General features: G+C 34.0%; 1 protein-coding gene across 1 annotated transcript; it reads right to left on the reverse strand.

Moving 5' to 3' along the window:
• Nucleotides 1–972: 972 nt before the first annotated feature.
• LOC127873022 (C-type lectin domain family 4 member F-like) lies at nucleotides 973–12,087 on the reverse strand. The gene is made up of 4 exons (XM_052416569.1): nucleotides 11,834–12,087; nucleotides 2,474–2,749; nucleotides 1,526–1,699; nucleotides 973–1,070 (listed from the first exon to the last, which is right to left on the reverse strand). The coding sequence occupies exons 2-4, from the start codon at nucleotides 2,649–2,651 to the stop codon at nucleotides 991–993; spliced, it is 432 nt and encodes a 143-aa protein (XP_052272529.1). The 5' UTR covers nucleotides 2,652–2,749; nucleotides 11,834–12,087; the 3' UTR covers nucleotides 973–990.
• Between the last annotated feature and the right edge of the window lie 3,495 nt (nucleotides 12,088–15,582).

Raw genomic sequence — 15,582 nt, forward strand, 5'->3', positions numbered from 1 at the left:
TCTCATCTATACTCTACTATATCTACTATCTCTCGCTAGCTACGCGCTCTTCTTCTAGATCGATCTAGCGCTCTGCTCTCTCTCTCTCCTGCGCTCATCTCTCTCTCTCTCTACCCTCTCTCTCTCTCTCTCTCTCTCAATTTTTTTTTTTAATTTTTTTCTTGTGGGTCAATCCCTACAAATATGTGCTTACCAAAACGTACGATAAATGTATGTTTCAAAGAAACCTCAGGGTAGATGTATGAGAGATCACTTTCAGTCCTGGTACACATTGAGAATATCAGTAGTGTAAGCATTACCAAAGAAAACTTTCTTCTGCGACAAAGACCTTTACAATGGCTGCGATTCTCTTTTCCCATCAAGGGAGATTATTATGGTCGCATTTGTTCTTCCTTTAACGGTTCCTCTGACTTACTTCCAATAACAAAACTAACACTAAATGTTTCAAATACATTTACTTGCTACCTATTGTTATCGGTGTGTAGTTGATGATCATAAAAACTGTTTAATACTTGAGCGTAGCAAGTTTAATCTGGTCGAATATGAATTTAAAATGCTTCACTACACATTAAACCTCATAAACCTACTTTATAACTATTAATTGCATTCAACATTGATTTGTGTACACAATGGTTGTATCATGGTACTGGCTGTATACTTACTTAAAGCGAAACACATTTTTAATAATATTTTGTTTAATATTAACTACCATGAAAAACCCAAATCAATCAGTTAAACAGGGTTCTGATCGATCAACCGAATTGGGACATTTAACAGTGTGTGCATAGCAATAAAAACAATATTGTTTAATGGCAAAATAACACACTTTTAGAAACCTCTGTAAGCAAAGTGAATGTGGATTGGTACATATCGTTATTTACTTTATACGGAAGATTTGTAATGTGAAATGATGTAATGGTATTATTTTAAAAGATTTAGGTGAAAATTAATGTCAATGGAAAAAACAAACGGTTTTCGGAGTTAATGTTTTTATCCAAATATCGAATGACCCAGATTAGAAAGCAATCCAAGAAGGTCATTTACAAGCGCAGCGGCTGTCTGATTGGCATCTAAAAGCAAGATAAAAAAGATGAAAACTGTATTTGAGGAAACTCAGATTTGTTTCAGAATTTATCTAAGAATAGACAAGATATACTTTAAATGGCAATAGAAATGATTGACGATTTGTTCATGCTATTTTGTTTTAGAAAGGTTTTGAAATGTTATATAAGTTGAATTGATTTAAAGCTGTGTTCTTATTGAAACACGGTCGGATATGTTATCTTGCTGGAACAAGTATCAAGTGTCTGTAGTACAAAATTGTTACTTTAGTCTTCGTTATGGTTAATTTGAAATAATTGTGTGCAAAACATCATATACTATGATTTCATTTTGTTTATACACTCGTTCATTAATAATTCAATATTATTAAGAATAGTGTGATAGACAATATGATAAAATGGATCATGATCAAATAATTTGATCCAACATACATTAAATAATATAGATGAAAACTAGGTTTTACCATAACGGCATAGTGATGGGTTAAGGGCCTCGCAATGCAGATCATCCCATGCTCCATTTGCATGAATACCAAAGATCACGTCAATCGCGGGAACCAGTGCAACGCAATCCTCTGAGTTGTGCTTGTCTGAATTGTATCTAAAGGGGAACCATTTTGCCCACGAGAATGGATAACCTGAAGTTAAAACCGACGGTTTCACAAACGGAGTGTGCATCATCAGTTGATTTATTAACTGATTGAATCGAAAAGCACTGCATACAGCCTGTTGTTTTTGTATCTTGAATTTATTATAATAATATCATATTTTTTATAATAGTGATCCATTATGATTTCTGTGAAGTTGCATTATTAATCTATATATTATCCTTTGTAAATGTAACGTTTACTATCGCTATAAGTCAAACATGAACCAATACTCTAATAAGATGAATAATAAAAAAAACTGGATAATACATTTTATATATACCAAAGATGCAAACTAAAATTGTAAGGTATGACGCGTTAAAAATTACTTAAGAGTTGGACACTGTTTAAATATTTGCTAAATCAAGTAAACATTATCAGGAAAGACGTTATTTTTACAATTTGCTTATCGTTTGTTTAAGTCATGTGACCAATTGCACAAGCGCTATAGAACAAATATATAACGAACTTTGGGGAGTAAACTGACAAAAACTTAGATCAACACCTCAGAAATGTAAATAACAACAAATACCAAGGGATTTTTTTAAGTGTTTCATTTGAGGTGCTACAACCATTAGACATGTATACAAATCGGGCGAAACAGTACAGTATATGCAAACATTTGCTGTCCGACAAAATGTAAGATGAAATGCAAATGTTCACTGTTATCTGGCATGCATTTCTGACTGATTGACACAATTGTTCGAGTTGTCAAGCTTATCTGTGTCTGAAATGTGTCTTTTAAAGGTTTCATGTAGCACCTACCCGATGTCCAGGACCAACTCCCCTCTTTACCCTGATCTGACAGTCCGATCCAGCCATACTGATTTAGTCTTTCTTTTTTCATGAAGTTCATCATAAAATCTTCTTCCGCCTGACTGGTGATATACGCCAGCTGGCCTCCGTTTGCTTTGCAGTGATATTCGGCGTCATTCCACGTCATCGGATTGGTAACAATTTCGAAGCAGCTGTTATTATGCACCAGGACGTGTCCCCCGTTGAGTGTGGCGTATTCGACAACTTTGACTGGGCATTTGTTTCCTACAATAGATAGATGGGAATGCTCTTACGCACCTCATTATATCCGTATATATAGTCCGTTAAGTCTGTCATGGATGTTTAATAAATTAACTGCGTCATTACAGCTGCATCAGCAAGAGAAAAATCGTTTCATAGTATATGGCTACTTTATTCATTCAAAGACACAATAAAAAAAAAAATGAAATGTAAAATCGGCCATATTACCGGATCAAAAGTTAATCTTTACGAAGGTTGTAATAAAGAGAACAAAGTCGTTGGTATTTGCCATGCAATTTAATTGTAGTACATGTTTTCGTTTAATAGTTCTACAAGTCAAGACAATGCAGTAACGATATATTAGCGTTTGCAAATCCTTCACATTATCAGATTTGTTACAAATGTATTTTTAATTGAGATCACCCAAAATACCTCGACCAACAGATGGTACGACCAACCTTCATAACAACACGTGCACAGATGTCTATATCTAAGTAATACGAAAACGCAATTATACAATTACAAATTATGTGTATTTGAAATGATTGTAAAAAACATTCAATACAAATCGAAAACATTACTCTAATAACACATGAAGTAAAGTTATAATAAGGTATTTTAAAAGTTATAACATCCAAAATACTGGGAGATAGTTAACCATTTCTTATTTCCCCCTCTGGGAACCATACATGTAAATATATGTTTGCAATTCCTTTTTAATAATCACATTTTATCAACTGCATCTTTTACAAGTTCATGTAATGTAAACGGATAAAGCACATTCACATCAGCACAGGGACACTGTTTAATTACATTCACACTAATTTTAGTTCTGCTTACCAGCACATCGATATGCCCCAATTCTAGCTATATAAAAACCCAGTCATATTATAACAAAAGTTATAAAAAAACGATAGAATATAGTCCATTATTGTAGATAAACGATGCCCACGATACTTGAAGTGGTGGTTCGAGCCGTTCATCCTAAACCTTACATCGAAACGGGTATGGATTATACAACCTACGCAATTTCACAAATATACAGGCTTGGTTTCTATCTGAAAGTAAATTTCATACATTCATACAACCAATGAATTAGACAGTGTTCGTTCAACGTATAGCCGTTGACAAACAGGTAATATGCTTATCACATGCCCGCAATAATATGCAAACTTATCCGTTACATGAATATCTATTAAGTGACCATGTCAAAAGTAGTGCTGCAATAGTCTTATGCAAACTTACATGTTCACTTAAAATACTTGGTTTGCTCATAATTGTTATGTATTAACTGTTTGATTAAGTACCATACAATGTTAATTGATGGAAAACTCGACTTGCATTGACGCGCGGAGGTATCTTCCGGGAAGGTTCTGAATCTGTGGAATATCCAGCAGAGGTTGATAAAGGCTTAGACGGCAGTGTGGAAGTCGGATCTGCTTTGGGTGGTCTTGCTGTTGTCGTAGATTGAGTTTTAGTTGTTAGCGTTATGTTGGAATTGCGGCAGTTGGTAGAGCAGTTGTCGCAACTAAAATGTCTGCTTAGAGAGTTTTGTATACCAGTATGAGTCAGATGCATGTTTGTTATATTTGAAGAAACGTTAAACAGTCAATCGTGTGATCAATATTGTAGAAGACGTTACAACATTTAGGTTTGAATTCATTTTCACACCCATATTAATTTAGAAACATGTCTTTTGATCGTAAAATGAATTGGTAAAATGTGTATTGGTGTAAATTTTGAGAATACAAACTGATACAAAATACCAATCTATTTCCAAAAGTTGCGCAGTATGGATCGGTAACATGAGGATATCCGGGGCACTTTTCTATCTCATGATCTCTTGTCGACTTAGCATAGCCGACCTTAAATATAGCAAATACAGACGACATATATACATAAAGCAATATGATATCACAAACATCGTTATTGGTGCATACCGTAGTAAACATAAAGTTTTATTGCACGGAGGGTATGATTCTAAGTATTAATTACTTATTTTGGTAGTTTTGTCTCAGAGAAAGTTGTGCACCAAATTAATCATAACGTAATTACTTTTTACCTGTTGTTTTTCCCCATTACATCATATCCAGATCAATTAATAGCTAGATATAAGTGAAAACAATGGTACGCTAATTTACGCTCTGGTACCGTTAAGCGAGTTGGCGATAACAACTAAAAGGACGAGTTAAGGATTTGCGATCAAGTTTAAGCTGCGTTTTAGTACAATGAATGCGATCAGAGCGATTATCTACTAGTTCTTTAACATGCTGTTTTCAAAATTAAATTCCAATTTTCGTAACTTGTTGTGATCGTTCGTGACATTTTTTTTACTTAATATGCTATTGCTTTGCAATCAAAATAACGTCGTTTGATTGGCCGGCATGGGAACATTTCGCAGATGAATTCCTTAACGGCTTTCTTAAATAATGCTTCAGATTATAATTCGTAACACGTTTGGATGTACTCTATACATAAATAACAATGACAATGCACCTTATTTCGTTAATTTATGTTTTCTTACATAAATGGTATAATCGGTTTGGAAGCACCTACATTGGCATGAAAGAGCATGTATTTTTACGCTAAGCCCTATATAGCGTGAAACTCGGAGATATAGTGTATACGTTCACAGGCACGGGAGGTCGAGTTTGACCAGTGTAACGGGTCAGCATGAAAGGAAAACTGCCACATGAAATTCCCCTTTCGAAAATCTCTGAAAGCATGTAACACAAGCTTTTTACGATTGCCCCACTGAACTTAATTGAATATAATGCATATATGCAATGTTTTATCAAATGTATATTTCAGCATAACATGACAATTGTAAGTTAAAAAAAAAAAATACGCAATTAAAATGCATAATGCATAGTATAAAGCAATATTAAGCAATCATCGAATACGTAAGCGAGTATGAAGTCATCGGATAATAAGATATTACGAACAAATATTTCTTTACTTTATTCCCTTTTTTAATATGTTATCCATACTGCGGACATCGTTATTAAATGATCCATTTACGATCAGAACTATCGATGTTAAGTACAATGGTATATTCCTATGGCGCTTCATTAAAATTCTTCATTCGCTTTCAGACAACACACATTAAGGCGACTTTAAGAATGGCTTCCCTTTAGGAAAATATATTCCTTAATTACGCAAGAAATAAATTAACAATTGCACTTCCTAATCTTAAGTTCATGTAATTATTATACATACATAATACAACGTTTTTTTTTAAAACGCGTTGTTTTGATTCTTAATACATTGTTCAAAACCTTTGTATGAAACAATCATTGATTAGCGGGCATACTAGTTTTGGTATCCGGCTGTTTGTCACAGGCTGTTGTATATACAGGTCAACGATGCTATAGCGATTATGTAATAGCATCCAATTTCATATTTAGTGTGTCGGGAACATACTTCATCCACAGTTACTGCTATTACATTAATTTATAATACATTCTGTTTATATCAATATTTTAATCAATTGATTATTATAGCATGTTTTGTTTTAAATAAAACAAAGAGAAAGTAGACATTTTTATTCATTTGAAAGAAAGCTTTCGCTTGTTTTTGAATCTTTACGCAAATTGTCGTTAATGTTAAATAACAAAACGACGAATGATCGTAAATAGCCCTCGCAAAGAGTTTGAAGGATCACATTGGTTTTTGGAATTGTTATTTAAACATGCTTCTGATTTTATCAGTCTCGACACGAGTTTATAATTAAACTAATTTGTGATGGGTTTTACCTTCTAATCATCAAACACTGGTTCGTTTACAGCGCCTGTATGATCTTCTTATACCGCTTTTGATGTAAGATCGCTTTTTTATGCAGCAACGACAGCGCGCGTAAATATTTTTATTTCACATACGTTCATACATTTGCATTAAAACCTCCTGGTAAATACAATTAGTCGACAGTTCATTATAAGATAGATGTGAATTTACGCGACAACGAGAGGTTAACCGTGCGTCAGTCTTTCAAGCCGTACTGTCATTCATTCATAAAGTAGCAAATTGTCCAATTGTCAATCCCTTCCTCTATTGGGCTGTCTTTTATAATTATCCTGGAATGTCAAAATAATTCGCTTTCTATTTTGAAGATATACTGCGTTTTGTCTTTCAACCAAATTTAAGAAAATTTATTTGAATAGTTTATCCTTACCTTACACTATTACAATCATGACTTAAATGCATATGTGAAGATTGTATCGACATGGTGTCCGTAAATGTGACCTTTTTTGTTGAAATATACTCAAACAAACTCAAACGAAGTGTAAGCGACAAATAGCCGTAGAACCTACCTTCTACGTTTATTGTGAATAGTTTATAATGGCGGTGACTTGATTGACCTCCTCGACCATCGAACTCGCTAGAGTTGATGGCCAATTTGTAGTACATAACTGTGTTTGTATATGCGTTATCTTCAAATCGTGACGTAAATCTATTATTTTGATACGATATATCACGAATGTATACTTGCATGTGTTTGTGTCTACATCTTTGAAAATAAATTGTTGATTTAATTTTGTTTATAGCAAAATTTAATAAATGTATAAATAGGAATACAATGTATAATATTCAGAAACGGACTTAATTTAAAGCTTGAACCAATTTTGTTATACATCTTTTTAAAGTGCGTTTAATACAAAAGCTGCCTAAAAATAATTGCGAATGTAAACAATATACCAATGCCACACAGCACTAACATACACATCTACATGTATATAGCAAGACTATATGACGAAGAGCGCATCCTACATTTTACGATGTTATTTCTCAGGTAGGGACATTAAAGTCAAAATGAAAAGGGACTCTATTGGTTAAAATATAAATTATCTTTAAAAACTAATGTGCAGAATACGTCGATGTGTATTTTATTTAAAGAGGTCGTTTCTTAATAGCCCTTTAGTCCAATAGTATCATAACATAAATCAAGCCCTGTGACAACAAACCGTAACGTAAATTCAGACTTAGCGAATACCAAGGTAAAACAACTCTGTGGCAATGCGGTATCATGGGGACACCTGCAAAACGTGGGCAAGATCATGTAGTTTTGCGAATTCGTATCGGCATTGTAAGTTCCTTTCTTTCTCTGTGTATGTATAGTATGTACATCAGAATCCGTATCTGTGTTCAATGTGCAAAGCAAGATTGTTGTTTTAACTCGTTTGTTTGTGTGTTTAAGGCATTATATTCATTATAATACATGCTAGAACGATTATAATTAAGAACTAAACATTTCTTTCTAGTTGGTATTCCTGTTTAAATATGTAGTGTGAGCACTGTGTATGCGTTGCACTAGTAGGCAGTTATATGTTGACAAAATATAAGATTATCATTTCTTGAGGGTAGATCCCTATAGTCGTACTCGCAATATAATAGTGAATGTAAGTGTGAACACAAACATTCTGACTAGTTAACAATATATTGTAAGACGCATACCGATTTTACTCAGAGTAAACACACTCTAAAGAATAAGGACACGACATGTTGACTTTAAATTATAAGAGTCATCAATTATTAAACTAACTTAAATGCGGATTGTATCCATAAACACGTTCGTTGCAGATACTTTGGATATACGGATGAATCGCTTGTACTGTGTAAGTACAGTACAAGTATTTTGTTAAACACCAGGAAACAAATATAATAATGCGTTATCCGTGTCTGGTATTATCCATCGTTAAACCAGCACACGAAATATGGGATATTTCGCCAAATATAACAAAACATCATGTGCGTAAGTGCACTTCAAATAATCAAACACGCACACAATCTCAAACAAGCTCTTACAGATTAAATGTTGAGAATGTGTTCAGATAACAAATCATCTACAATTGACCACCGCCATTATCGCGGTAAATAGAAGGGACATCTTCACAACGAAATTATGTGCAATATCAGGAGGGAAATAATGCATTGGTAGTAAACTGTTCTTTTTTCTAAAATAGTAAGGAACGTTTTCTTTGCTCACATTTGAACACATAGAAGATTATGATGATCTAAACTATGAATTAAAAATAACGCTACCTTTTGATATAAGATAGGGCAAAGTATTATTCGGTGATAGTTTATGACGCAAATGGCTTATAAATGTCAGGTGTTTAAATATCGTTGAAAAGTGCACAAGTATAAGAACGAGAAACACATTGAGTTTACTTCAACAAACTGATGTGCAAAGACCGATGGTGACGAGAAAATACACACTGAAATTGATGTATGTATGTTAACATCGTCAATATTCGGTTAAAGAAACGGAAATAACCCGAATTTGACGAGAATTCCGTTCAAATGACCTCTTCAAGTCATGTATGTGGACCGTGTCAGGAGTACAACAAGGTTGCCGTTGTGTACTGCTCTATATGTGAAAAGACTTTGTGTGAAGAATGTAAGGAAGAGCATGGTTCTGTAATAATATTAAAGACACACATGCTACGTGATATAAAGGAGTTACCACCCATTGAAATAACTGAACTCTTAAAGAGCTTGATTGTGTGCCCTAATCATGACAACGAAGAAGTTGTATACCTGTGCAAAGACCATAAAGTGACATGTTGTAATAAGTGCGTTATTGCCGACCACAGAAAGTGTGATGAAGTGTGCGTGCTCGCTGATATTCGTCCCAACTCGAATGCGGAAGGTGCCGGGTTGAAAAACATTCTACACGATCTAAATAAGAAAGGACATCTTCTTATAAATCATGAAACTACACACAAAGAATTACTTAAAGAAACAGAACTGCGGGCAAATCGAGCATTACAAAATATAAAAGAAACAATAATGAACGCGTATAACAATCTTGAGAGGGATGTGCTTGTGTCGATTGCAAAAAAGAAGGAACGAATTCTAATTAATATGGATAGGCAAACAGCTTGTCTGCAGAAATTTCTGATCGAAGTTCAAAGCCAAACTCATCAGTTGGAACAGGTAGAGAAATTTGGTTCAAACGTGCATGCTATTCTGATGGAACGAAAGCTCCAACAGGCGGAAGTAGTCCATCTGCAAGAAGTTGCTCAGGATCTAGAAAAAACCCGCTCCAAGACAGGTTTTTCATGCATTGAAAGTGGTTCTCTTGAAAAAAGTATCAAAGAATTGAATAACGCTTTGCACATTTACGACGCCGAGTGTGACGAAACTGCCGAAAAAGGCTCCGACGCGTATATTGACATTGATCGTTTAGTACAATTCAAAGAAACTTTCCGAAAGACACTGATGAGTATGCAGTTCCGGAAGCACGGGTTTTGTAAAGAAGCAGTTAATGAATTCGGTTTAATAGATAAAAACTTTTGTATTGCAGGTGACGAAGGTGGTGTTGTACTTTTGTTTCATGATGCAGAAACATGTTTTGTTGCAAAGGCAGAATGTCAGTATAAACCTTGGTCATTTTCGAAGACTGAACCAAACGAGATAGTTGTTTACATGCCAGATTTTAATATCATTGACTGTGAAGACATTAAACCTGTCCGTTTCAGATTCGTTAAAAAAGACTTTAAATAACGATAATGGTTTTTTAAGTAGTGATTATCCATATAATCAAATTTGATGTTACATCATAATAATTGAAAACCCAAATAGTAGCATAAATATTACCGACATTAATAGTACATGATTAATTAATTATGATAATTCAATACATGTGTCTAGTGGTTTTGGTTATATGTTAATATCTAGATATACATACTAATATTGGGTTATTCGTACTCACATGGCTTGCAATTAGCGAATTGTAACTTGCCATATATATATGCAGAATTATTATTAGATGTTCTACTATTAATAGAGCTGGAGTTTCGCTTATTTTTGTATTCGAATTGTAATGTTGTTGTGCTTGTCAGATTTGCGTTTGCGGGACATTTTGTTGGATCATATAAGAAATTATTTTTTTATGAAACAAGAAGTAAACATATATTACCAGCAATGTTTAAATACATTTTTAAATATCATTATTATTAATCATAATAAATCTTGTGTTCGTAATAATTTTGAACAATTATTAAAATGCGACCTATGTTTTGTACCTCTGACGTCAACAATAATGATTTGTACCGATAATGATGCCAACTTGATGATGCTTCTTGTTCAATAAAACATGGGCACATTATAATATTATTTCAAATGCTTTACTGTTTAATAGTTTCCCATCTTGATTTAATGTTCAATATTAGTGTTTACGTTTGGGTATCATTACAAACTAATAATGATATGTTTGCGAGTGACTGATTCAATGACTCAATTTTAATATTATTATGTGTGTTTTTATGATTGTATTGTCAGTCTCATACCGGTGTAACAGGAAGGAACTTTAGGTTTAACACTTGTCTGTGTGTCAGTGTCTCCGTTTTTCTGTATGTCCTTCTATAAAATTGTCCGCCGAATCTGGATTCTGCGATAACTCAAAACGTACTCAAGCAAAGTTGATGACACTTGCTTTATGGATAGAGACTTTAATGGATAATATGCATTTTATTTCAGTTTATTTTTTCGTAAGATCTATCAAGAGTAAATAAACTTCATGTTTTAAATTGAGAACATTAATCTTGTAGTGGGCTTTTTTTTGTTTACTGGTCATATAGTGTTTCGACAAATTTACCAAATTAAAAACATCTTTATTTCCCTTTTGCTAACAATATCTTAACAATTGTTTCTTAACAATTTGTATTGAATAATTAAGTAGATCTAACCCTGATTTGGACGGAACCTACAATACACGAGGATGATGTTCTTTCATCAGGTGATAAATGCATTTTAGGTATGTATCCTCAATCTAATTTTCATTGCACTCCAACATTTTAGTTGATATCAGCCCATGTCATGGTGTCTTTTCGCCGTTTTTTAACATAACTTGTGATACGACAGAGGTTTTACCAATGCTATTTCTATGCATTCTATTCTCAAATATATCAAGATACGATCATCTTAAGAATAATGTTTTTGTTTCCTTTTATAGAATAACTGCGCATGATGATGGGACACAACATCGTCATATTGTGTGTATGTTACGTTCGCAAATTATTCGGATTTAGCCGATAAAGTAAATGTACCGTTTTCGACGCGTGTCCCTTAAAGTCTCGAAATTTTAAACAGATTTAAACGACCTACCTTATCAGTACATCAACACACTTAGATACAGGTCACACTCGTAAAAATGTCACGAACACGTATCCATTTATTCATTAATAGTACCATCTATACATTTTAGCGTGTTTTGTATTACGTTTTGGTAAATGACAAATGACTATATTTCAGTACCCAGAAATAAATAGCAGTATATTAAGGATGTTCCAAAATGTACACAAACAGTTAACACACTGATTAATCAACTTTCCGTCTGAATTCTTCACATGCACGTGCTTGAATAGCGTTTAACTTTACTTCTAACGCAAAGTGCCAGCGTTAAGGTTACATTAAATGGTTGAACTTAACTTGAAAGAAATCGTTAATAATATGACTATGATGCGCGCATCTCTTGTTTCACATACTTAAGGAATAAGATCCTTCTGTTTTATATTCGAAACATGGAGATAACATTTGTCGATGATGTCAAGAACACGTCGCAGCAGCTACGATCCCTGCCACCTTTTTTTACGGCGCACTAGTAAGGCCAGTTCCGGACACCGTGCAGAATTGAAAGACGTAAGAGGTTTAAGTAACGGCATTTAGTTTTGTCGGCTTTTACAGGCATTCCGGAAGTGAAGTTCAATGGCCGTCAGCGGTACACGAATATAGAAATGGTATGATTATTGACTACTAAGCATGAAAGTCATGTTGGCTAACCTCGAATTCATGTTCCAGTTATGCTCAAGTATAGCTCCACTTGGTGAAATGAGGCTTTACTGCCAATAAGTGTTAATTTAATATGTTACTTAAAACTTATTTAAAATCAACATCGATAATATCGGAACCAGATAGATGCATATGCGATCAACGAGTTTATATAAGAAATGAAATAAGACCGATATATCGAAGCTATATTCTATAACATTTCCTTTTTGCTGTATTATAAACACGTGATTTGCAAAATCATACAATACTATCATTTTTTCTTTAATAAAGCAATGCCTGTGTACGTATAAACCGAATGATATGAAAATGACGTACAAAGTGACACAATTAGTTGTCAATATTCATCTATTATTTGTTCACACTGTTGTTAATTATGACTCAATAAGTTTTCATAAATATATGGTTTAATGGCTGTACCCTGATGTTAAATCATTCGATCCTCCGTTTAACTATTATCATGACTTTTTCGAATTTCAACATAGCTTCTAAATATTCGCTTTGAATATCTGATCAACGTTTGCATTTCGATTTCAGAGCTAGCACGATATTTGCATACGCTCGAAATCAATGTAGTTTTAGCTCTTATATCTTAACCTTATGCTATTTAATTCAGTGTAGTTTTAGGCAAATACCTAAAAAAGGTACTTAAAAGGTCTTTGTTTTGGGTGGATATATCATTTAAGTCGAAATGACTGGCCGCCATACCCCCCCCCCCCCCCGATTTTTAGCAACTCGACAAGCATGTAAAGTAACTTTTTGTATTTATATCGTATGCGATTTATTTCAATGTAGTTTAAATCGAGTGTATTTATTGATGTCGAAATGACTGCCCCCCCCCCCCAACAAAAAAATAAAAAAAAAACAACTCGACAAGCTCGTAAAGTTACTGCTTTAATTGTTAGTTGAATTAAGCCTCCAACATATGGGTTAATTTAGGAGCATTAATATCGGTCATTAACGTATATGCTTGGTATGGAAACTCGGTAACTGTAAATACGCGACGTTATATATATATATATATATATATATATATATATATATATATATATATATATATATATATTATATATATATATATATATATATATATATATATATTTATATATATAAATTTCCCCCAGGTTTTGATGATCAGCTGCCAAATCAAGTTCATGCAGCGCCTTGATCTTGGTAGCCAGGGTAACCAGTACATGGACGACCTCAACATCGGCCCCAGCGGCGACCTCAGCTTCCCTAGCATGAGCGCTGGGACCCACGGCATGACCCATCCCTAGCGTGGGGAGACAACTCTGGGGCCATGCCGGGGCAGCAGTGGTTCAATAGGGATCTGTAGAAAACTCCGGGCCCATGCCCGTACGGTAGTAGATCTATAGAGACCCTGGGACAGCAGTGGTTTTAGGATTTGTAGAGACCCGGGTTGTTGTCGCTAGAGTGGATTATCGTTGTAAAGAATTGTTCTCTCCCACTCTTAATGGGTCAGCATGAACAAAACTCCAATGGATTGTTTTTTAATGATCTCAAAATGATTAAAATTTTATTTTTCTACAGGTATATGTTTATTTTAGTTGGACAAACATTGTGGTTGCTATGGTTATGACTATCATGTTAAACAAATCTGGATCTAGCAATAATTTAAGAACTTAATCTTAGTTATTTAAACTAATGGAGGTCCTCTTCTAACTTTGATAAGATCAAACCAAAAGGTGAGGGCTGTTTTTGTCTGTGAAAATCAGGTCTTTTGGAGTTGAGTGGATGTTTGCCCCTTAAGAATTGGCATTGGACATGTGTTTAGACTTTATAAGCAAACAAACAATTTGTCACATGACGTTGAACAACAAACACATAGTATCCGTTATGTATTTTTATGTAAATATTTAAGCGATTTTATGGGCTTTATAAGTATATCTACCACTGAGTTTGACCATTGTCAAACCAAGCATATGTACCTCTGATTTGCACCATTGACCGATTAAGTATCTCTACCTCTGAGTTGGACCATTGTCCAACCAAATATTTCTACCTCTGAGTTGGACCATTGTTCAACCAAGTACCTCTACCTCTGAGTTGGACCATTGTCCGACTAAGTATCTCTACCTCTGAGTTGGACCATTGTCCAACCAAGTATTTCTATCGATTAACACGGACTGCTCTTAACAATAGCGTTCAAGCACATATTTTCTGAGTCGTTAATAACGGCTTTGTCGTTTCTACAAACTGATATTTCTCTGAGGCTAATGTCTATGATGTTCCTCTAGCCAGTTCGTAACAAATATGTATTGCAATACAATATGGTTGCCTCACAGTTATTAATTACATACCCCATACTAATTAAAGCCTTAACAGTGCACTCGGGACAATAAAACATACTAATTATATTTATCATCAATTGGAACTTGTCTGTACGTTAGATGTCATATATGTTACGGTACTATTTGATATGGTTAACACGACTACATATTTAATATATAAAAAAACAAAGACACTTTTGAAATATACTTTATTTGCCAACGTGCAATGTTCACTTACATAACAAACGTTGCTAGAATACAGCCATAGAAAATACAGTACAAGCAGTCATATAACAATAAGGCATGCCAAAGCTTAAGAAATGTAGTACACAAAACACTTATATTTATAAAGATTAGTTAGCACTACAATATAAAGAAGTGAAACTCCAGCTGCTGGAGCAGTATTGAATTCTCATTAAAAACAAGTAGTTGGTCCCTCATTTAAGGCAAGTGACCGATTGCCCAAACAGTACAAAACAGCACAATACAGCACAATACAAACCAACAAAAACACAAAATATGAATGAATCTGGGCTCACACAGAATCCACAAATTCCCACGAAGTTTTATAAATGGTTTTATTTATAACTGCAGCAACTAATTCGCAGACCATGCATTGTATGGGTTACTCTTTTACGTCTACAATTATAAATGAAGTGTTTTATTTCAAGACATACATTTATAATTTTCAGATTTGTTTGCAAACTGGTACCAATATATTTTACAATCAAAACTGAAATTGTTATCAATGTTATAATAGCAGACATGATGTGATGA

The sequence above is a fragment of the Dreissena polymorpha genome, chromosome 1 (assembly GCF_020536995.1).
Source record: "Dreissena polymorpha isolate Duluth1 chromosome 1, UMN_Dpol_1.0, whole genome shotgun sequence".
Lineage (NCBI taxonomy): Eukaryota > Metazoa > Mollusca > Bivalvia > Myida > Dreissenidae > Dreissena > Dreissena polymorpha.